The sequence below is a fragment of the Haliotis cracherodii genome, unplaced genomic scaffold (genome assembly GCF_022045235.1).
Source record: "Haliotis cracherodii isolate W230 unplaced genomic scaffold, xgHalCrac1.p SCAF_5, whole genome shotgun sequence".
In the NCBI taxonomy this organism is placed as follows: Eukaryota; Metazoa; Mollusca; class Gastropoda; order Lepetellida; family Haliotidae; genus Haliotis; species Haliotis cracherodii.
The window spans coordinates 16,840,445-16,864,261 of NW_027266308.1; the positions used below are offsets into that span (position 1 = coordinate 16,840,445).

Below are 23,817 nucleotides of genomic sequence, written 5' to 3' on the forward strand. Positions count from 1 at the left end.
CCCTTCCGTGAAACACGGGCATCTACATCTCCGCTTAGGTCCTGTCAGGGTACCGCAAGGCCATACTCCCCAGCTAAGACACTGTACGGTCACCGCACGGACTCCACGGTAACCTAGCAGACCATTACAGTAGTGTCATAGACGAGGTCAGACAAGATACAACAGAACGATTCCAAGTATCAACCATCAACCTAGCTACCAAAGCACATAGATCTTCCTATCCCTCGAAGCGTTCCTGGGATCAGAAAGACTTGTCTAATAAACAGCCACCTAAGAGGAAGTTTGCCCCCTCCGGGAAGCAACCGTTCCAAACGAGTCAGGTACGACAAGCGTCAGTCTTCTCAGGAGACGTATCATCAGTCCAACTACAAGAAAAGAGGATCCTATTGCCGGGGCAGATCCAGGGACAGAGGTGCCACCCATTCCACTGTTATAGACCCTTTCGACCAGGTTATGTCTATGGACTGCTATTTACGCCTACCGTCTTTCAACATAATGCGTCATACGCCGAAAATTGGAAGGAAGCAGATTACACCCAACCACTGGGTCCTAGACGTCATGGCTCATGGATACAAACTGCAGTTCAAGAAGCATCCCATCCTGAAATCTTAAGCCGTCGGATGCAGATTTCGTCTAGTAGGAGCCAAGCTAGCGGCAGCAGATCTGGCCATCATGAAGCTAGTCAAGAAGCGAGACATTCAGAAACAATCGGAGACCAACAAGACCAAAGGCTTTTATTCTCCACTATTTTTTGTTCCAAAAAAGAATTCACCCGACATGAGGATGATAATCGACTTAAAGATCCTCAAAAAGAAATTCCTGGTACCTCCTCCAAAGTTCCAAATGGCTACCTGGACGATTCATGTTACTAGACCAAGAAGAAGCTCATCTACACCAGAACATGCTGTTTCTGGTCCAGCTTATAACCTACCTAGGCTAGTCAATCCCTCCAAGTCTGAGACCACTCCGGTTCAAGATGTCGTTTACATTGGGGCGCATTTCCAACTACAAAAGGGATATCTATGTCAACCAAAGGAGCGATTCGTCGAGCCTATTACGATGATTCAAACCCTATCAAGTCAATCCAGCAGGTCTCTAAGGTGGTGGATGTCTATTCTAGGCAACCTAACGTCTCTACAGGATCTTCAGAGGAAGGTTGATGTTACGTCCTCTGCAGAGATGGATCAACTTACTACGATCCCACATCCTTGAGTTCAAGGCTCAGTTACGAGGGGTGTTCATTAAAGATTTCCCCTGACCCACTTCCAATGGACCTAGTGGAATGAAACTTGGCATAGGTATTAGTCTTTCTCCACATAGGAACCACCAAGAGTTACACACTTCTCCCATCGTGTTATGCAACTATGGAGACCTCGCTTGTAAAATCCCTCATTTTGCGTCTCAAACCAGGACTTGACTTCAGAAATCAGTGTTTCATCATCTGTGAAACGTTTTCCCTTCAAAAATGACTTCATGGTTGGAAAGAGGTGGAAGTCAGATGGTGCAAAGTCAGGAGAGTAAGGTGGATGTGGAAGGATTTCATAGCCACAGGACCGCGCTTCTGTCTGGGCAACATGAGAGTTGTGTACTTGAGCATTGTCTTGCAGGAGACGGACACCCTTGGTCAGCATGCCACGCCTCTTAAGCTTGATAGCGTCCCGCAATTTCCGCAGCAGTGAAGCATAATAAGCTCCTGTAATTGTGGTACCCTTTGCCAAGAAATCCATCATCACTACTCCGTGCTGGTCCCTAACACCGTGAGCATGACCTTGCCTGCAGAGGGTTGGACACGTGCCTTCTTTGGGGGTGGTGACTCCACATGCTTCCATTGCATTGGCTGAACTTTAGTCTCAGCATCATAGTGATGGACCCATGTTTCATCCTGTGTGATAAGTCTGTCAAAAAAGTTTGCCTGTTTTTTTTGGCACATGTCCAAAAGATCCTTTGAGCAATTGACTCGTTCCTGCTTTTGGAAAGGTGTGAGCAACCTGGGAATCCATCGTGCAGACACCTTATGCATGTTAAAATTGTCATGGAAGATTTTTTCCACAGACCCTACACTGATCTTGACATCTTTTGCTAACTGGCCGACAGTTATACGTCGGTCTGCCAAAATGGCGGTCTCCACTTGATGAATAGTGTCCTCATCAATGGCTGAATGGGGGCGACCAGGAATGGCAGCTGTTTCCACAGATGTCCAACCACACTTGAACTGGCGATGCCAGTGTTTAACAACGTCATATGATGGGGCATCTTCCCCATAAGTTGCTTTCATTTCATCGAAAGTTTCTTTTGGTATGCGACCTTTCAAATATAAAAACCTAATCACTGCTCGGTATTCTACTGGCTCCATTGTCACACCCTACTCGATCATAACACGTGTAAAAGTGGTAAGATTAATAGTTCGGTGCTGCAAATTCAGACATAACCCATAGATACATGTATCATTACACATGTGAAATTTCAACCAAATATGATAACCCTAAGTGGTTTAGGGGAAATCTTTAATGAACACCCCTCGTACCTCCCAACTTATTACGGGACCTGCATTGGTGGACTCACAGAGAGCATGGGATGAGCGGCATTTCTCTGACTTCTCCAACGCCCGGACACCATCTATTTTCAGCGCATCAGATTCGTCCATATTGACGATCTTCCGGAACAAGGATCTTGGAGCACCGGAAAGAGGATCCTTCATCATATCAAATGAAGGCCATCCCGGCATGGAAGATACATCTCTCCCAATCGTCCATCCCCATAGCCACGGACAACATAACAGTAGTGGCATACATTCAGAAACAAGGAGCAACCAGATCCACTTCTCTGATGATGGAGACTACACAACTGTTTGCCTTGGCAGACTCCAACAGTTGCCGGATGGAAGTGAGACATATTCCGGGGAAGCTGAACATCCTTGCCGACAGCCTTTCCCCCCAGGGGACAATAGTGGCAATAAAATGGACCTTACATCCCCAGAGGATCCGACACCAGCAGCATCAGAGGGTAAGTACACCCTTGATTATCCTGTCTATTAGGTGTAGGATGGATTAGGAGCACCTTGAGTATCAACTGCTTCTAGTACTAAGTGCAGATGACCGGAAGTGACGTCACAGCCAGAAGAGATAGAACGGGAAGAGATAGAATCGGAACTGAAGTCATCGCCGGAAGTGAGATCATAACCGGAAGTGACGTCAGCACCGGAAATAGCATTACAAGGTCCATCTAATGAGGAAATGACGGATTTGGTAGAAAATAGACCATAAGAGACGTCATTATCCAATAAAAGGGAAGTGACAAACCGGAAGTGAGGTCAAAACCGGAAGTGAAGTCAGCTCCAGAAATAGTGTCACAAATTTAAACAAGAAGTTACGTCATTTGGTAGAAATAGACCAGAAATGACGTCATACTAACAAGATCAGCAAATATAAAGGTTTATTCTAGTGAAGGTCTCGCATATTTGACTGATTCTTGATGCATTCTGATTTTCAGAGGAAATTATCTCGAGTCAGCATTAGAATCAGTGATTAAATGGTCCCCAGAAGAGGATTACTGTCAATTACACAGTTACTAGAGGCAGATCCCCCGGGTCCTTCTGGTATTCTGGCAAAGATGTAATAGAGGTAGAGGATTCGCAAGAATTATCGAACAAAAGTTATCATTGTTAATAATTCTAAGAATACTACCTCTATTACGTCAGATGTACTCCAACCCACCTTCCCAATTCACCTACCTCTAGTGGTTAGATGTTGGAAAGAAGTGAGGTTTCACACCATTACGCACATCATAGCTTGGGTTGCTATAGTGCTATATTGGGAACAACTAATTTTGTGTAATCGACAGTGAAGAAAATCTGTAAATTTAGTTTGTGTGACTGAAACCAAAATACAGGATTTATGGCCAATATGTAATAGAGGTACCGGTAGTATTCTTAGAATTATTAACAGTGAAAACTCGATATTTGTATGGGAGTTACAATGGTGGTAGTACTACAAACACTTTGTGAAACAAATTCAACCTTATTGCTACATCTGAGAACATCAGGGATGTGAAATCTCTGCGGTAACACCGAAAATCATGTTTTTTAGTCCTTGGAAAAAATTATCTTCCTTGTAAAGTATAATAAAAGATATTAAAAAAATACCCCAAAAAATATTATTGTGTTTCCGGACAACCGTCGCATATTGTCCTGTATTCGATCAGAGCTTTCAGCATCATATATGCCTTTATTATTATTAATGACACTATACTATTATCGTCGGATCATAGGTTTTTGGTCATCATTCGTTTTCTATCAAGAATACTTGCACTTTAACGTAGGGTGTGTCGTCACATAGAAATTGTAAATACTCAGAAGATGGCCTGTTTTTAAGATAAAGTTGTCTTTTGGCCTATAAGTGAATGAGATGTTTTACAGCTGTTCATGTGATTAACGAGAAAAATATGAATGTTTCTTCAGCGTCCGAAAAACAATAACACAGGGATATTTGTTGTATTAATGTCTTATGTTTGCAATGTTGTTTTATTTTTCACAACAAAAGGTAAGTAAGCACAAGGTAAGTTTTTTGCATTATGCTTCAACATGGGGAAAGGGTCAGACATTGCATGCTTGTGACAGTTGTCCTTATATCTGGGGGATGGGGAGGTGAAGTTTATGGCTCCTAGACCCGGCGGGTAGCCAGGTGTGCAGAAGCTATGCCCAGTTTTCTTCAAGTACTGATTTAACTTTGAATTTTACTGCATCCGCCATCTTTATTTGACTCGACTTTTGCCATTGACTTATTACATTTCTTGGTGTGAATGTTACCCAAACAGCACGAAATTGCTTAAAATGCAATCAATTATTTTCCTCTTTTGGGGGGAAAACCTGCTCACATCCCTGGAACATATGAATAACTAGTATCACAGCACATTAATTGTTTTTGTAAGTTGTGTTTGCAAGTAAGTGTACCAGGGTAAGAGGAATAGGCCACATAGTCCACATACATTAACTAACCTAAACTGACTGAGGAAGAGGGTCATAGTACTTCCAGTGGAGCAGGTATGTGTTGAACCCCTCAGATCTTTCGATCCTAGGTTTAAGTCCCAGATTTGCCCTGTATATAATCCACTGTACCCTGCTCATGGCACTGGTTGATCCAGAGAAGGAGTATTGGAGGTGCCCCCCCACCACACCCTCACACACACACTCTTCACACTTCTGACTACCTGGGTATATTTATGTTTTCTCTGATGTGTTTTATTTTGATGTGTGGAGTTACTGTAGGTGTAGTGCTAAGATCGTGTTGTTGGAAAAAGGCCTATGCGTAGTCATATAGCTGGAATCTTGCTCAGTGTGGCATTAAAAAACAAAGAAACAATCAAAACACTAACTATATCCTTGAAATGTGTTGTGACAGGACCAGTCCATACCTCCGTCTGTCCGCGGGAACGTGAAGTCTGCATGGCGCACCCCACCCCTCACCCCCCTCCAGCACAGTCAGCGGAACTACACCCAGGAGGTGATCAGTCCCGTCCACTCCCAGGCCTCCCTACCTCAACCCCCAAGCTCCAGCCGAGGGAGAAGGATGGTCACAGGGAACATCTCAGCATCTAATTTCCCCTCAGGACACGGGGAGGAGTCACATGGATACACGTCCCAGGAGTCGGTCTGCTCCCATCATGGCCACAAATCAAAGTAAGTGGAGAGGTAGCAGGGGCCCTTATGACTAAAGTGCTGACTCGTCATGTTGAAGCTGTAACCATGGTAACCTTCTGTGATGTCATATGACTGTCTGACGTTGTGAGTGGAATTGAGGGAAAACTCTAAATGCAAAAATCATTTACTCAAACATGAACATACTTACCTATAGGAGTTATGATGTTTTCCCCATCTCTGTAAGTGTGAATTTGGTGTTCCTGTTTACAAGTTTACCTAGCACATTAGATGCACACTAACACCCTTCTGATTTCAGTTGGAAAGTTAGATACTGTAAATCTTGAAATTAATGCATCTTCAATCTTATTAGTGCTAAGTAGAGCACTTCAAATAAAAACCCTTTCCTGAAAACCACACACAGTTTATATGTTTTTTTCTGTTGACTGGCATTAAAGAAGTTGAAAGGCATGTGTGATTGAGACAGGTCGGCATTTCGGGTTGTGGACAAGATTTGTGAATATTATTACAGTACAGAAAGTTTGACGTTATTCAGACCATACAAACTTAAAAAGGGTGTATCCATTGACATTTAGCATGCAAGAATTGGAACCTTCACCCAACCTAGTGGTGGGAAACTGATAGGCACAGTTTTGTCTTACTTCCCTGTCTTCCAAATGGACGCCACTGATTGCCCTGTCTTACCGCATGGTAATCTGTACAAGGTTATTGCTGACCATATGGTCTTCAGGTCTTATGGTTACATCATGGTTGAAGTGTATTTATCCCACATTGATTGCCCTGTCTTACCGCATGGTAATCTGTACAAAGTTATTGCTGACCATATGGTCTTCAGGTCTTATGGTTACATCATGGTTGAAGTGTATTTATCCCACATTGATTGCCCTGTCTTACCGCATGGTAATCTGTACAAGGTTATTGCTGACCATTTGGTCTTCAGGTCTTATGGTTACATCATGGTTGAAGTGTATTTATCCCACATTGATTGCCCTGTCTTACCGCATGGTAATCTGCACAACGTTATTGCTGACCATATGGTCTTCAGGTGTTATGGTTACTTCGTGGGTGAAGTGTATTTATCCCACATTGATCCGCCACCATCTTTCTGTGATGCTTTTGAAGCTTTTTGTGTCAGCAAAATGTCTGGATCTGTTATAAGTCCTTTGTTTACATACGACAAAATCAGGAGCCACCTCCGGAACTACCTCTGTATTTGTGCGATTTACTCAACTATATACTGACAAACACTTAACAGACAGAAGTTTTACTCAGGCAGAATCATCTTGCGATACCTTTTCTTCACTCCACATCAATGACAACTTGAACTTGACCAAATGTGTCTATAATATGTTGTGCACATACTGTTATTATGTTCTGGTCCTGAAAAAAGATGCGGAAACACTAACTACGAAACTGGACTACCTTGAAAATCAAAGTCAACGAAACAATCTTTTGTTCCACGGTGTAACGAAACTTAAACAGCATGAAACATGAAAAGATTATGAAGATTGTGTGCGAGAAATTCTGAAAAACACAATGGAGATTGATGATACAGACGTGGTTATTGAAAGAGCCTATTGTGTTACCGGGGGTAAATTAATTATTATCAAATTTCTGGATTTTAATCTAAAATCAGCTGTACTTGGCAGAACAAAACACCTCGAAGTGCTGATGGATGAGGCTAGAGAAGTGTCTAGTGAGAGGTGTCGATTGCAATTGGATAAACTTTGATTTTAAACTACTGGTAGTACATATGATCTAGAAACAAACTCCCCTGGACAGCTAGTAGTATAGGTAATGGTGATTCTGCTGCAACTCCACTGGAGCCAGATTTATATACCTATACTGCTACTACAGAGATAATTTTTTATGTCAAAATGCTGATGCGATTCAACGATTGCCATGAGATTAGGTTAAATTGACTCTAGCTCACCACTACCTGGAGCCAATAAATGATACCATAGAGGGAATTTTTAGTACAAAAATGATGATGAGACTAAACTAAATTGTAATGAAAATAATCTCTATTATTTTTACTCATACGTATAACATTATTTTTAAAAAAGTGATATTCAACATTTTTACTAATTTCTTCATTCATTTTACTAGGAGACCAGACTTATAAAATCTTCTTGGTAATTGGAAAGAAACAATTGATGGCCGTATTTGGTTGGTTCGACATCACTGATATAATATATACCTTGTGGTAGTTCTCTCCATTTGATAATTTTGTTCCTGAGCATAAATGCTCCGATAGCTTTTTCGAGTTCTTCCTTTGTTGGTTTGTAATTCTCCATTATTATATACTTATGTAAGCATTCGTTTAAATGAATGTATGATTTTTTATGTGGTACGCTCTAATCATACTAAGCAATCTATTTTTAATCTCCAACAAGTTCTTTGGTTTTGGCACAGAATAATTGATGCGCTTGTTGTCTCCATTGCTGGAGAAATATGATCCTCAATGCTGTTCAACTTTGCTTCGGCGAGTATCCGAATATTATCATGTTTTAAAGCTTTCTTTTGCAACTTACGAGAAATGAAATTTATTGCTATACCTGCCAGTCCTGAGACTCTGGCTGCTATTTCCATTCCAAGTACGATAGTCGCGGCGATTATAGTTGATAATTAAAGCTGCAAGCAGCAATGGCGGGCTCCAAGTAACACTGTGCCCAAACGTCCCTGTTCTAATCCTCAAAGGGTTTCCTTGAACCAAATCCATCAAATGTAGGCACCACTTGCAGGGTATCGTCCCAAGGAAAATGGCGTGTGCCAGGGTGTCCAGGTCTGTTCTAAAACCATTTCCGACCTCGAACATGTTCGAATCCATAAAAGGTTGGCTTGTGCCAACTCTTTTAAAAGATAGTCACCGGAAATCGCCGCTACGAAATTGGCGTGTTCCAGGGGTGTCCCAAATATAAATCAAATATTACCACCAAGCGGTGTTACTTTTAGCATACAACCAACAACAATAAATGAGATGCATATGGCACACTAACTTCATGTAAACTTGAAATAGTTTCTGTGGAGAACCTTACAAAATTTCGATGAAAAAAATGATCAAAATCAAAATTCAATACGGCTGTAACTAAAAAAGAATTCCAAAATCGGCTATTAAAGTTTGATGTGTTATGTATGGAGACAATTATTAAAAAGTTTGAAAGCATTTCATACTGTGGACTCGGAGTTGTTTGCGTTTAAAGACAGGTACCCAATAAACACTGTGGAAACCTTGAATCCAAAATGGCTGCCAAACCACGTGACCAATGACCAAAGTCAAAGCACAAAAAAATGTCAAGCAGCTCACGTAGCAGATACATGCAAGGTTTCAAAGTAATCGGATAAGCGGTTGCTGAGCAATAGGGCGAAATACATCTTCAAAATATTCTGTTCTTTTAGTTATCTGCCCTTAGCATTTGGGCCTACGGCCTTGGGTTTTTGGCGGGCACTAGTACCCAAAGGTCCACATACACACACAAAATGTGAACAAAATCGAGCTGGTGGTTATTTTTCTAGCTCTGGTATAAAAATCAGAGGAATAATAATAATATTAAATCAAACGCTAACACTGGGACTCTTCAGCCTTTCGGCTTGGTGACTCTTTAACAGGCCATAACTTCTTTGTCAGTTGGGCTCCAGTCAAACAGATTAGCGTTCTGCATTCGTCCGGGCCCTGGGTTCCTGTTGCATTGCTGAGATAAAGTGCTAAACCTGTTTCCCACCTCGTTCATATATTCGAATCCTCAAAGGGTTTACCTGTACCAACGGCATCAAATTAAAGAACCTCTTGTGAGACATCACCACTACTAAATTGACCTGTGTGTCCCAGGATGTTTTAACCGATTTCCAACTGCGACCATGTTCGAATCCTCAAACGGTTTTATTGTACCAACGCCACCAAAAGTAAGGAACCACTTGCAAGACATCACCACACGTGTCCCAGTGTGTTCCTAACCCATGTTTGACTTCGACCATGTTCGAATCCCCAAATGGTTTGCTTGTACCAACTCCATCAAATGTAAAGAACCCCTTGTGAGACATCACCACTACTAAATTGACCTGGGTGTCCCAGGATGTTTTAACCAATTACCAACTTCGACCATGTTCGAATCCTGAAATGGTTTGTTTGTACCAACGCCATCAAATGTAAGGAACCACTTGCAAGACATCGCCACATGTGTCCCAGTGTGTTCTTAACCCATGTTTGACTTCGACCATGTTCGAATCCGCATATGGTTTGCTTGTACCAATGCCGTCAAATGTAATAAACCGTTTGCGAGACAGAACCACATGTGTCCCAGTGTTCTTAACCCATGTTTGACTTCGATGATGTTCGAATCCGCATATGGTTTGTTTGTACCAACGCCGTCAAAAGTAAGGAAACACTTACGAGACATCGCAGCTACGAGACTGACGTGTCCCAGAACGTCCCGGGATGTTGTAAACCCATTTCAGACGCCATCCATGTTCGAACCCACATATGGTTTGTTTGTACCAATGTCGTCAAACGTACGGAACAGTTTGCGAGACATCCCCACATTTATTTAAGTGAGTTCTTTACCCAAGTTTGACTTCGACCATGGTTCGAATCCTCAAATGGTTTGCCTGTACCAACTCCTTCAAAAGATAGTCACCGTTTGCAGAACATTACCGCTACGAAACTGAAGTATGCCAGCGTGATCCACAGTGTTCTAAACCTATTTCCGACCTAGACCATGTTCGAATCATAAAATGGTTTGCTTTTCACGATGCTGTCAAAAGTAAGGTACGATAGCATTTGGCAATTTGGAAATGAAGTACCAAGTCAGGGATCATGTCCACCAGATACCGATAATCGCCTGGCATTGTCAGACAAACATAGTCGCCTCTTAAAACAAGCATGGGTTTCTGAAGACCAATCCTGACCCTGATTTTCTAGTATACATAAGGCGGAAGACATTTGCGACAAGACTGGCTCTTGCTGTGGAGGCAAAGCCAGTGAACGGGGGTAAATCGTATGTTTTATGAGCGCTTCGTTCAGTGTTTATACTTGAACTGTCAGTTTTTTGCCTTGAAAACCTTGAATCCCATTTTGGAACTAAAAAAGATATCTAAAATCGGTGAAGACAATTTGTTGTGTTGTGTATGGAGACAATTCTCAGAAAGTTTGAATGCATTTCATGCAGGGGTTTCAGAGGAGTAGGGATTTGAAGACATGTACCCAAAAAACCCTTTTAAAACCTTGAATCCAATATGGCTGCCAAACCAACTAACCAATGACCAAAGTCAAAGAACAAATAATGTCAAGCACCTAAAGCAGCAGACACATGCACGATTTGAAAGTAATCGGACAAGCGATTTTTGAGCAATAGGGCAAAATATCGCTTCAAAAATTACTTGTTTTTCAGTTATCTGCCCTTGGTCTTTGAACCTACGGCCTTGGGAATTTTTACGTATCTAGAACTTGACTGTCTTCATACACGTACAAAATTTCAACTAAATCGAGCAAGTGGTTACTTTGCTAGCTCTGGTACAAAAATCGGCGGAATAATAATAATAATAATAATAATCAATAAATCGGACGATTACAATAGGGCTTCCAGCCTTTCGGCTTGGAGCCCTAATAAACCAACACCGAGTCCCATGCCAGCTATTACAAGCGTGGTGTCAACTCCGTCGAGAGAATTCACGGCTCTGCGGTACTTTTTATACAATCCAAGTCTAAACTCCCTCTCCTTCTCTATTCAATGTTTTATGTCGCTTATTTGATGAAATCGAAATCCATCAACAGTATCCATCTTTTCAGATGCTTCATTGAGCGCCGGATATAAACCCATAGTGTATATTATTATATAATATAATAGTCTTTAATTGGTCTTGCTGCAATGTTTTGAGAGTATACATCAACCTTATTCAATGTATATTATACGGCATGAATATCTTAGTAAGAGAAAATGCTGTCACTTTTAATAATTTGGACTCCCTCAAGGGTTGCAATGGGCGATGCTCCTACATAAATAATACTGCAACGTTGACGTTGGTGTTTCTTGAGCCATTTAATCGATAGACCTGGTAATATATCAAAGGCATCTTCTGGTGCATCTCCAAACAAGAATTCAATAATAAGTGTAGAAAGATCAGGTATTGCACTCAAATTATCTTTAATATCATTCAATTCTGTAACCAAATTTAAACTAACACTTTTTGATGCCAGCCGACTAAATAACATATGACATGGGTTTTCTGGCAGGGGAGAGACTAACACACTTTTTCGAGTAGGATCCCACTATTTATTATCTTAGTTAAATTATGTGCCTTACCCATCATCACATAAGGTGGGTTAATGACGATATTCAGTAGCCACTCGATTTTTGCTTTGATCATAGTCCATTTATTATCATCATTGCGAGTAAGATTGTATGAAGTGTTTTTATGTATAAGAGAAAACACGCTCACGAGGTTTTAGTAGACAGAGCATGCCCTGGAGAGAGGGAAAAATCGCGGTTTTTCTCGACCCCCAGGGCATGCTCTGTCTACCAAAACCGAGGGAAAGTGTTTTTCCACACTTATAAACCGAAAAAAGAAACTTAACACAACATTTATCAACATTTTTATATTTCGAACATACTTTCCATTAACCTTAGGATAACGAGTAAAATATCTGTTGCTGGCGTACGGATCTTGAAAAGGACAATCTAAAAACCAGTGAGGCTTATCAACACCTCTGTAGCCTCGTGGTACACTCGTGGAAGTTATATTAATAAAATACCCAGGATACCCCAAATCCCTGGGATATTATAGCAAATATGACTTGAATATCCTATAAAGTCCCTGGGATATTATATAAAATCCCAGGGACATTACAACGTCCCTGTTTATGAGATTTAACCCGACTGGAAAGTAAAACCTCACAATAGGTTTTAATGCCTATAGAAAGAAGTCTCTTACTTAATAGCGATCCCAATGAATAGGTTTATAATGAGTCTACTAGCGTTGACATCACTTAAATCTCCTAGATTAACTGGGAATGCAACTTCTTTCCTCTTATATACATTATCTTGTAAGTGTAAAGCGTATAACTTGCCATCGGTACTGGGTTTACCGAATCCTTCTGTGTCTCCGAGATCGGAAAGTGCAATTGTTTTACATTGTCTGAGCGTTCCAGGGCCTGATGAATCAAGCATTATTTATAATATGGAGTGTTACACTCAAGTATCCTATATGTACAGGTTGGTGTTTTACATCTAATACAGAAATTTTGAGGTCTGAAATAATACCCCTCTTTAATTTTTTATATTGTAATGATGAGAAAGATTCTGTTCTACCGCTATTTTATTTTTCTTCTTTGACTGGAATAGCTCTAAGCAGAGTAGAAGGCCTTTCTAGTTGAATATTATCCGTTTTACTGATCTGATCAAGATGGATGCACAACTCTTAATAGGGAACTAAATCGGGTAATTTAATTCCATCCACTATATCGTTGGGTGGTATTATTCCCATTTTGCCTTCAAGTCCAAGTGTTTCTGCTAAGATCTTGGTAAGAAGTAACTTCTCTTCTCCAGCGCTTAATTTCAGCATCCCATTCGACTCATTTTGTGTGAGACTAGCTCCCAAAGGTTTAAAAATTTCATCATTGAGTGAGCATACGCTGTAATACCCATCAGGTATAACAATGTGAGTGTGATCAATACCTATTTCACCTATTAAAAACCTATTATTTTCTCTCACATCATTTATATTGGTCCACCGCGGGTAATACGTTACATCGCATAGGGCGACTTCAAGTTGTCCATCCGAGTTATCGATAGTATGAAGCAGTTGAATAGACTGGCCATTTGTTATTCCCGGGAGTGTGACATACATATTAAATATACAATAATACTATATCATAACTTAAATATGAAATCAACTTACATCACTAATCAGTCGATTTTAGTAAGTGCCTCTGGTGCTAATTTTTTTGTTGAATTCCCTGATATCTTTGAAAAATATAGGGTCACGGCAACTAGCGATAAAATGGTGCACGATTGGTTTCACAAACCGATGCAATTTTGGCAGAACCAGTTAAACTTTGCCATATGGTGTGCCACAACAGGATGTGGTGTATCTCTTTATGCCCCAGGATTTGAACTAAATAAGTCTGTTTTATCATTTAACGTCTACTATCAGATTAGACGTATAATTAAAGAAATTAGTGCTCCATTACCGCAGGATTGAGAATGGAATGCATCAAATAATCCGTACAATAGGTGGGTATTTGTCAGGAATTTAATGTTTTTTCGAGTTAAGATTGGCGTCTGAGTGGAGTTAACCATGGTCTAGGTATTCCGTACGCTGGTGCACACTCTGTTAAAGAAGTCAGCGATGATTTACTGAAAAGAGGTCGGCTTCTTCCGAGCTTTGCTCTCTCAAGTAATGAGTGGAGAGACGATCGTATGAACTTTAAGGGTGGTGTTGCTTTCGCCGTCCAAAAGGTTAGGCAACCACCTGGAAACGCTTGGAATGAATTTCTAAATATCATAAATATAAATATCCTATGTATGGGCGGTTCTTGGTGCACAATCGCAAACACGAACAGGAATAATTGGTTCTGGGACGGCGCTCGATGCGCAAAAACAGTTTGTCGCAAATGTGGAGGATGCTATTCACCAGTTGACATACCATCTTCTATAAAGCGTCATCAAGATGTATTACAGTACACTCAATCCAAAGTAGACTACGTTTATGCGCCTATACATGTCTCCGAGTAATATGGAACTTAAGATCGGTCAAGTGATCGGTTATAATAATAAAATTGTTATTGCTTCCGATCAGCAAAAACCAGGTATAAATTCAGATATTAACACCGAATTAATAACGCAAACAGTCGCAATATTCCTTTACTATCTATCGTAATTTTTGAATAATCACGACCTATATAGGAGTTCCTTTTAAGGCATCGTAATAATCATTAACGGCTGGTTTCAAAAGTTCATCGTTAGGATTCGTAAAGCTGGTTTCATCAGTACCAGCGTTCGAAATACCTGCCTGCCCGACCGTCCGAAACGGGTTGATTTCAACTTGGGCTGTCAGATTTTCAAATCCCCCTGCCCGATGGTCGGGTTATATTTCATAGGTGAAAATATTCTAAATATTTCCCGATGATAACCATTAATTCACATGTAAAGATGAATGATAAAATGTAACCAAAAAGAAACCCCGTTAGCTTTTAGACAACCTAACATTTAGCGATGCGCTTATGCTACAAGCAATCAGTTTTCATATTTTTAATTGAATTATCCTGAGAAACATATGATTATAGTGGGCAGGCAGGTTTTGGTCAGGGCTGGCAAGTATTTCAGCTGGTCTGGCTGAAATATTTGGGAGTTTCATACCCTGTCAGTACCCTCTTCAATTGTACTAGTATCAGTTATGTTATTTAGATTAATATCATCCATTTTTATATTAAACATAAGGTTACATAATTTTAATATAACAATGTCTTCGCAATACAGAAGCAAGTTAAACCCACAACGTAGACTTCAGGATCCATTAGGGGTCAGAGCAATTCGTCAGTCTGTAACTATAGCTAATAACCCGAGTACCATTGATCAGAAACAAACGCTTCTGGTTCGCTTTCCTAATCTCGGCACACACAATGTGTTAGTTCCGGGAACTGCCCGACTATCATTTACAATTAGTTTGAATTCTACCGACGCTAGCAGAGAGCTCGTTCAGAACATAGGTTGTGCGATTGTTAAGAAAATTGCAATTAAAATTAGCGGTAATGAAGTTTTGAGTATTGACGACAGCGATGTATATTTCTGTTGCATGGATCTCTGGAGAACGGCTAAAGAACGGGAAAACTTACAATACCAAGGTATTTGTAATCAGAACACATTGAGACTGCGTGTAGGTGCTGATAGTGGCGATAATACCGTCGTAGGAGATAAGGCTGTTGCTGATGCATTAGTTAACCAATTCTAAATTCCGTTTGGCTTTGAATTACTAGATAGTCACATGCCCTTCTATCAAGCATCCCTAGGCGATAGGTTAGAATACGAACTCACTTTTAATGACTACAGCAGAGTAATCAAAGCTGCTGAAGATGGTACTAGCTATTCAATTGAAAATATCTCACTTGAGTATGATATGATAATAGATCCTGAATTAGCCGAGAATTCGTAACCAGAATACCGGAAGTTTAGCTATTTTGTACGATCGCGTGCTTCGACATCGAAAGATCACTAGGAACAAAAGAGATACAATGTGGAATATAAATCTAAACGTTCCCGCTTTTAATGTTGTTCGAGGACCCCTCTGATGCATTTAAAAGAAATACCGAGAAGTTCTACAACCCCAAGATTACAAAAGTAGAATTGACTATCGAGGGTGTGCCTAATCAACTATATAGTCAAGGCATGCAAGCATATCAACAGTGGGATGAGATTAAAAAACTCCCTTCTATAAAACGAAGCCCAGAAGTTAACGTGGTCGTGAAAGATCTGTCTCTCGGGGATGTGTCGATGGCTGAATTCCTTACCACGAAGTATGTGCTATGGCTCGACATGGGAATCACAGATGATGACCAACTACACGGCAGTGGGCGGAGAATAGAAAATGCTAGCGAGGGTATTACTATGCAGATAACAAAGCTCCAGGAAGCGGCTGGTAAATTAAACATATATTTGTATGTGATTATGGACTCGCAACTTAATATACAGAATGGACGATTTGTGCAAGCGATCTATTAATAATCTGTTACCTAAAGAAGCGCACTGCGCTATCATCTGCGGGCAAATGGGTTGCAGAAAAACAGCTTTTATTCTAGATATTTTACAAAGTCATTATCGGGAAAGATATGCTTTCATATTTAGCATTCTCCGGACGGCATACTCAGCATAGCGTTTGGGTACTTACTCAAAAATAAAACTCTGTCCTGAAAGATCTCAGAGAGCAAGCCAAATGGGTAGCCCCGGTTTCATTGCAAAGATCGAGATTCATTTGAGGAATGTCTACGCGAAAATGATGTTATTTATACCAAGCCTTAACGAGATAAAGTCAGAAAACTGTTAGCGAAAACGAAGCATTGTAAACTCGTATTAAAAACCGATCAACCAGGTGCTTATGCAATTGCTTAGCAAAAATAGTAACTGCTTTGCAAAAAAAATAGCAACTGCTAAGTAAAAATATAGCAACTGTTTAGCAAAAATATAGCAACTGTTTGGCAAATGTTAGAAACAGCTTAGCAAATTATGGCAAATATAGCAAAATTATAGCAAAATATAGCAACTGCTTAGCAAATTATAGCAAAAATATAGCAAAATTTAGCAAATATAGCAAAATTATAGCAAATATAGCAAAAATACGATAAATTGAACATTAGCGGTTATTATGTAATAATGTGGTTTGAAATCCTCATTCTTTCGCAACAGTTTATCATTACGGGCTGTATTGGATATGCCATATTTTATCATGTTAGACTTAAATATCTCCTTAGGTTTTACATTATGGAATGTGATGAACTCATCGAACAAATGCTCAAAGAACCAGATCAACATGCAGAAGAACATACAGATAAATCTTAAGATAAACATAGAGAAAGACTCGCGGCTTTGGTAGCCGGTGGAAAATGTTCCCAATATTTTTGGGAAAATCATACCATCAAAAAAATTGATAACATGACCGATGAAGAAATTAAAAAACTGTACGCCCGTTATGAGTCTAGACTTGGAGCTACCATGACTAAGACAATAGGTTCGGCTATGTTACAACTATACACAGTCGTAGCTAGTACGTTTCTTCCTATCCCGGCAGAACATTGCATGTATTTATGAGAATCTCTTGAGAAAGACTCATTCATCGAACACTCTATAAGTGCAGTAAGCTGTGAGTTTTATCATAGATACCGCTTTAATAACGGCTAGGTATTGTCAATATAAACATACATGCCCACTTAATAATAATGGAGACTCAAGTGACACCACAACAGATTGTGGAGACACAACCACAAGTGAACAAGGAAATAACCCTGATTGCACAATCACAACAGATTGTGGAAACACAATCACAACAAGTGAATGAGGAAATACCAGCGATTGCGAAATCACAAGCCAGAGTGACTAAGAACCCTAGAAATGTCGCCGCTGGTAAAAAGGGTGCGTTAGCGAGGAAGTCGGCAAAGGTCCACAATTCAAATATTGAACATAGTCGTCCGATTAAAACTTATGCTCCCTATGCACTAGGAGTTGTTGCTATAGCGGTGGTATGGTTGTTTTATAAGACCGGATAAGAGAAAACGTCACCCCCGAATACACAACAAGAAGTTCAATTAGAGGTAAGCCCCCATATAATGTTTTAAAAAGCATGACTACTCCAGTAACAGACGGTAAAATGTTGGTAAACGCAACGTATCATTCAGCAGTTGGCCATTGGCTATGCCCGTATGGATAAAATGATTCCTAAAGCCACACCACCCAAGCGAGATTTTAATGGTTATGATATCGGTATGATGATTCTTGATATTGGATTGGCAATGGCAACAAAAGATATCCTCATCAAACAAGGACTTATCCCAGAAGACATAATGAAGTAATTAAATGTTTGAATATTTTATATTAATGAACATTTGAATATGGCAACAATTGCGATGATGGTTGGTGGAGCTATTGTTAATGCTCTAGCTTTTTGGGGGAGTAATTATTTATTTTCTACTCTGAGGTAATCAAACGCTAAAGAAGTTGAAGAGGAGCGTATAACGACAGAATAAAGCATTAAGACAACTCGAAGCAGCTCAGTCACAATAGACCAGAAATAGGATATTAGGTTAGATTTTATGAATGATGAACTGCATAAGCAAGGACATTCAATTCAAACGTTCAAGGATGTTGAATCTGCCATGCACGAATACTTCCTTGTTTATGGAAAGAAACTTGACCCAATACAGAGACCAACAATAAGTCAGTTTTATACACCATCAGAGGCTCATAAAGACTGCGAGATAGCGTTTATAATGTTTGGGTTTTCAGTTATACAATAACTACGCATAAACCATGATCTATTGCATATCAGTCACTATGACCTGTAAACACACTATGTCAGGCTGAGTCTTATCAACTATTTCGCCCTGACTGCTAATCGATAAATAACACTGACTGGTTGTTCAGCTATGTAAGGCTGACTGTTGTCTATTTTTAGCTACACATAAGCTATGATCTATTCCGTATCAACTAATCTATAAACAGTGATGACAACTATGAATCACCAGTGGAGATGTGATTTGCATTCAGACAAATGATATGATAGATGTGTAACCATGAATCTGTGCTGATTTACACTCATGGGGAAAAAAATTCAATGCAACCGATGTTGTGTGGGCGTTTACTGTGGGATCCACTCATATTACATCAGACAGGGAAACATTAACTATACATGTTCTGTGTGAGGGATAGGGGTCAAAGGTCATTATTGTTTATGTAAGAAACACGGTGCTGATAGGGTCAGGAACCAGATTTTTTACGCTAGGAAGAGAGATTACATCAACGAGAGGAATAGGTTGGGGAGAATACGTATTTAGATATATGAAAAACAACCATTTAGAGATTTGACTCATTTTGCATATACCATTAAATCACAATGGTTTTTGTCAGAGAGTTGAAGGCTATGGCAAAGCAACGTGGTCTACGTGGATATTCTTGAATGAGAAAAGCTGAATTGAATGATTTACTCGGTTTGGAATACAACAAACCCCAGACTGTTAGAGAACTCAAAGCTCAAGCGAAAAACAGTGGGCTGAGAGGTTATTCTCGAATGAGAAAAGCTGAATTCATCGCTTTACTAGATAATAATCAATCCGATGATGTTGATAAAAATAATCAACCAGTTGATGAGTTAAAATTTGTACCCACAGCCGGCGTTGGTAAATATCTAATAGGTTGGAAGATGGATATTAATTCCAACATGGATATTAATGATGTTAAGCCCATCGTATCGAGCAATATTAACGAGGAGTTAGATGATTTAAATATTATAAAATACCAGCTGACGGTTAAAATGTCATTGAGTAAATGTAACGCAGACGATAGCACTGAATATACCGAACCTTATTTCTGGAGCAATCAAGAAGTTATAACCAAATCCGATACTATACTTATATACTATAAACATCATTAGATACATCAATTCAGAGGATACAAGAAACTTTAGAACGCTGGACTAATAGAGGTTTGCGTTGGGGTGTGGATAGAATCGATACTTTATATTTAGATAAAGCAAATTATATGCCTTTAAAGGTGGATCTTATATAGATTTACCCCCGTATTATAAAAAGAAAAAAGCCATAATTAATGTAAAAAATAAAGGCGATGACTGTTTCATGATAAGATCTGCATTGTTCCCCGTAGACAAACATCCGGATAGGCCTTCTAGCTATCCCCAAAACGATCGACTCAACTTTGATGGTATAGACGAACCTAAACCAATCTCACAAATTGATAAGGCGGAAAAGCAAAATAATTTAGCTATTAATGTTTTCAGACATTCTTCTAAAGGAATTGTTGTACACAAGATAATCGAAAAAGATGGTAAATATCATTATACGTGGAAAAAGAGTTTAAGCAGGCTATTATGCGATCAAACAAAACATGCAGGAAAGAAATATTTCTGTGAAAGATGCCTGCATGTATACAGCAGACAAGATCTATTAGAAGCTCATAAAGAAGACTGCAGAGGTGTTGGACAGAATGCTATCAGGATTGATATGCCTAAAGAGGGAAAAAATATATTATAATTTGAACATCATTGTAATCAAATGCCAGTACCGTACGTAATTTACGCTGACTTCGAAGCGCTTATTAAACCTATAGAAAATACTGAACGCAATACTGAACTCAAGAACATATTCCTTGTGGGTTTGGATATATAGTTGTAAGGTATGATGGGAAAACAAACCCGCCCGTGATTTACAGAGGTCTCGATGAGCGGGAAAGTTCCTAGAATATCTACAAAATTTACCGCGTAAGAAACCCATGTGTATGACAAGGGATGATTGGAGGGCCTATAAGAAGTCAACGAGTTGTCATGTTTGTAATAAACCCCTGAATGGGGATTCTGTAAGAGATCATTGCCACGTCACGGGTAATTATCGGGAAGCCGTGCATAACAAGTGTAACTTGAAACTAAAAATGAATTCTCAAACAATACCCGTTGTGTTTCATAACCTTAGAGGATATGATTCTCATCTCATTATGCAAGCCATCTCAAAGACCGACGACGGCTTAACATGCATTCCTAATAATATGGAAATATATATATCATTCTCGTTGACTAAAACTATACATTATAGGGACAAGGATGGGAAATCTAGAATAAAGCAAAGTAATGGGCTTAGATTCATAGACTCCGTACAGTTTCTGTTATCTTCCCTGGACAATTTAGCTAATGCGAACAATCCCGATGACTTTGCAATAACAAATCAATATACTGATCGGTTAACTCATAATTTGTTGCTGAGAAAAGGTGTATATCCTTACAAATATATGGATGATTGGTCTAGATTCAACGAAACTAAATTACCACCCTTTGAATTATTCTGTAGTAACTTAACAAAATCTAAAATAACCGATGCCGATTATGAACACGCTCTGACGGTCCGGGATAAATTAGGTTGTAAGAATTTAGGCGATTATCATGATCTGTACTTAAAAACCGATGTACTGTTACTCACTGATATATTTGAGATATTTAGAAAGACATGTTTAAAACAATACGGCTTGGACCCGGCATGGTACTATTCCAGTCCCGGACTATCGTGGGATGCATTGTTGAAGAAGACCGGTGTGGAACTAAAACTACTCACAGATTACGATATGCACTTGTTTATTGAGAAAGGATTAATAGGTGGTATTTCGATTGTAGCGAAAAGGTATTCTAAGGCTAATAATAAATAAGTGGAAGGATATGATCCGAGTAAACCTGACACGCATATATTATATCTCGACGCCAACAATTTGTACGGATGGGCTATGAGTCAACCTTTACCCACGGGTGGTTTTGAGTGGGTCGATGTGAATGAAATCGAAGTGAATGATATCCCCTCAGATTCTGATAAAGAGTACATACTAGAAGTTGACTTGGAATATCCAAATTCGTTACATAAAGACCATAACAGTTATCCGCTAGCTCCTGAAAGATTAATGGTGAATAAAGATTGGATGTCGGAATATCAACGCTCCTTGATAGGTAATACTAGGTTAGCTAACGTAGAAAAACTGGTACCAAATTTGATGGATAAGACAAAATATATAGTGTTATGAGTGACGTTGTATATTTGTGTGGTTCACAAGGGGTCCAGTTTGGGTGGACGGCGTCATGCTTGATTGAGTTAAGCAAGCTGCCTGACAGGGAGAGTGTGCTTGTGGGGTAATTGGAGTTTGAGTAGGCTTGGTAACTGATTGGTGTGGGCCGATCAACCTTTTGTTGTGTGCTGAAGTAGATAGCTTACTTGGAAATTTGTTGACTATATGAAGGCTAGTTATCGAACAGAAAGGGAAGGAAAAAGAATTGGAGAGGGAGAAATATGGTTTAACTGAATGAGGGCAGTTCAGCCCAGCGTTATGTCCGGAGACAAAGTTAGAAGGTCATGTCAACGCTTTGAAGGTGGAAACTGTTGTTACCCAGTTATCCTGTGAACTGTGATATATAACAGTGTGAAATGGAATTCATTGGGAATGTGATGTCAAGAAATATGAGGTGACTATTATCTATATTGCACATTTGCCATATTGCTTTGCTTAAATAGATGTGTATGAGTGCCTTGCCCAGTAACTGAGAATTGTTATATACTTATCTTTGTTTTAATTATTAAATCTAGCTTTAAACTTCAGAGATTGTGGTGTGATTCTTGTAATTGTTATTTGTGGTATTAGCGGGAACCCCAGCCGTTCTACCACACGTAACAATTCACTACAGAAATCTCCAGTTATATCTATTGTTAGGTATGAAACTAAAGAAAATACACAGAGTTCTAAAGTTTGATCAAAGCCCTTGGATGGAGCCCTGTATAAGGTTGAACACAGATTTAAAAAAAGATAGCTACCAGCGATTTTGAAAAGAATCTATATAAGCTCATGCATAACTCAGTATTTGGTAAAACTATGGAGAATCTAAGGAAGCGTTTTGATGTTAAATTAGTCACGTCTAATGAGGACGAAAGACTCAGGAAACTTATAGCCAGTGCGGCTTTTAACAGAAGCAAGATATTTGATAACGACCTAGCTGCACTACATATGCAGAAGAGTAATATAATATTCAACAGACCGGTGTACGTTGGTATGAGTATTCTTGACTTGTCAAAACACTTAATGTATGACTTTTATTACAACGAACTTAAGAAGCAATACGGAGATAGATGTGAGGTGTTATATACTGACACAGATTCTTTGTTGATGGAAATACAAACCGAGGATGTGTATAAAGATATGGCAGAAAAAATAGATATGTAAGACACAAGCGATTACCCTAAAGATAATCCACTGCACAGCGTAGTAAATAAAAAGGTATTAGGTAAGATGAAGGATGAATGTGCTGGGACCCCTATAGCGGAGTATGTCGGATTAAGATCTAAGATGGATTCTATAAAGAAGTCCAATAATTGGGAGATAAGAAAAGCTAAGGGTTTTAAGAAGTATGTGGTAAAAAAGCATATCAAACACGAACAGTATAAAGAAGCATTATTCAATGGTAGAACATTCAAACACGAGACAAACTCTTTAAGAAGTGTCAATCATAGGATATATGGATTAAGAATGAACAAGACATCTTTATCCCCCTTAGATACATAGAGATGGATTGATAAGGATGGTGTAACTACCTATGCTTATGGTTATGGTGGTAATACTGTATCGTTGGGAACTATGAGCAACTCTTCTCGTACAAATGCCCTGCCCGGTCCATCTTTAAGATAATAAAGAATAGGCTCTCCTTCTTTCATAACCAACCGACTAATGTTATATATATTAAGGGACCAAATCGGATCAGTTGCGCGACGTAGGCCTCCTTCGAGTTCACGGGGCTGGTATAAATATCTTACGCTTACTCTATCCGGAAGTTTTTGTTCTTTGCCTCTCCTCGGTGCTGAAGATTCGGAAGTCAGAGATTTCATTTTAATTGCATAGTATGGTTTCTTCCCAATTAATCTTGTTACTTCA

General features: G+C 39.5%; 1 protein-coding gene across 1 annotated transcript in view; it reads left to right on the forward strand.

Annotated features, from left to right (window-relative positions):
- LOC139442440 (kinesin-like protein KIF6) overlaps nucleotides 1-23,817 on the forward strand; it is a 92,492-nt gene that overhangs the window by 53,132 nt on the left and 15,543 nt on the right. The window contains exon 19 of the mRNA XM_071223250.1: nucleotides 5,397-5,674. Coding sequence (XP_071079351.1) covers nucleotides 5,397-5,674 — 278 coding nt within the window. The remainder of the gene's footprint in view (nucleotides 1-5,396; nucleotides 5,675-23,817) is intronic.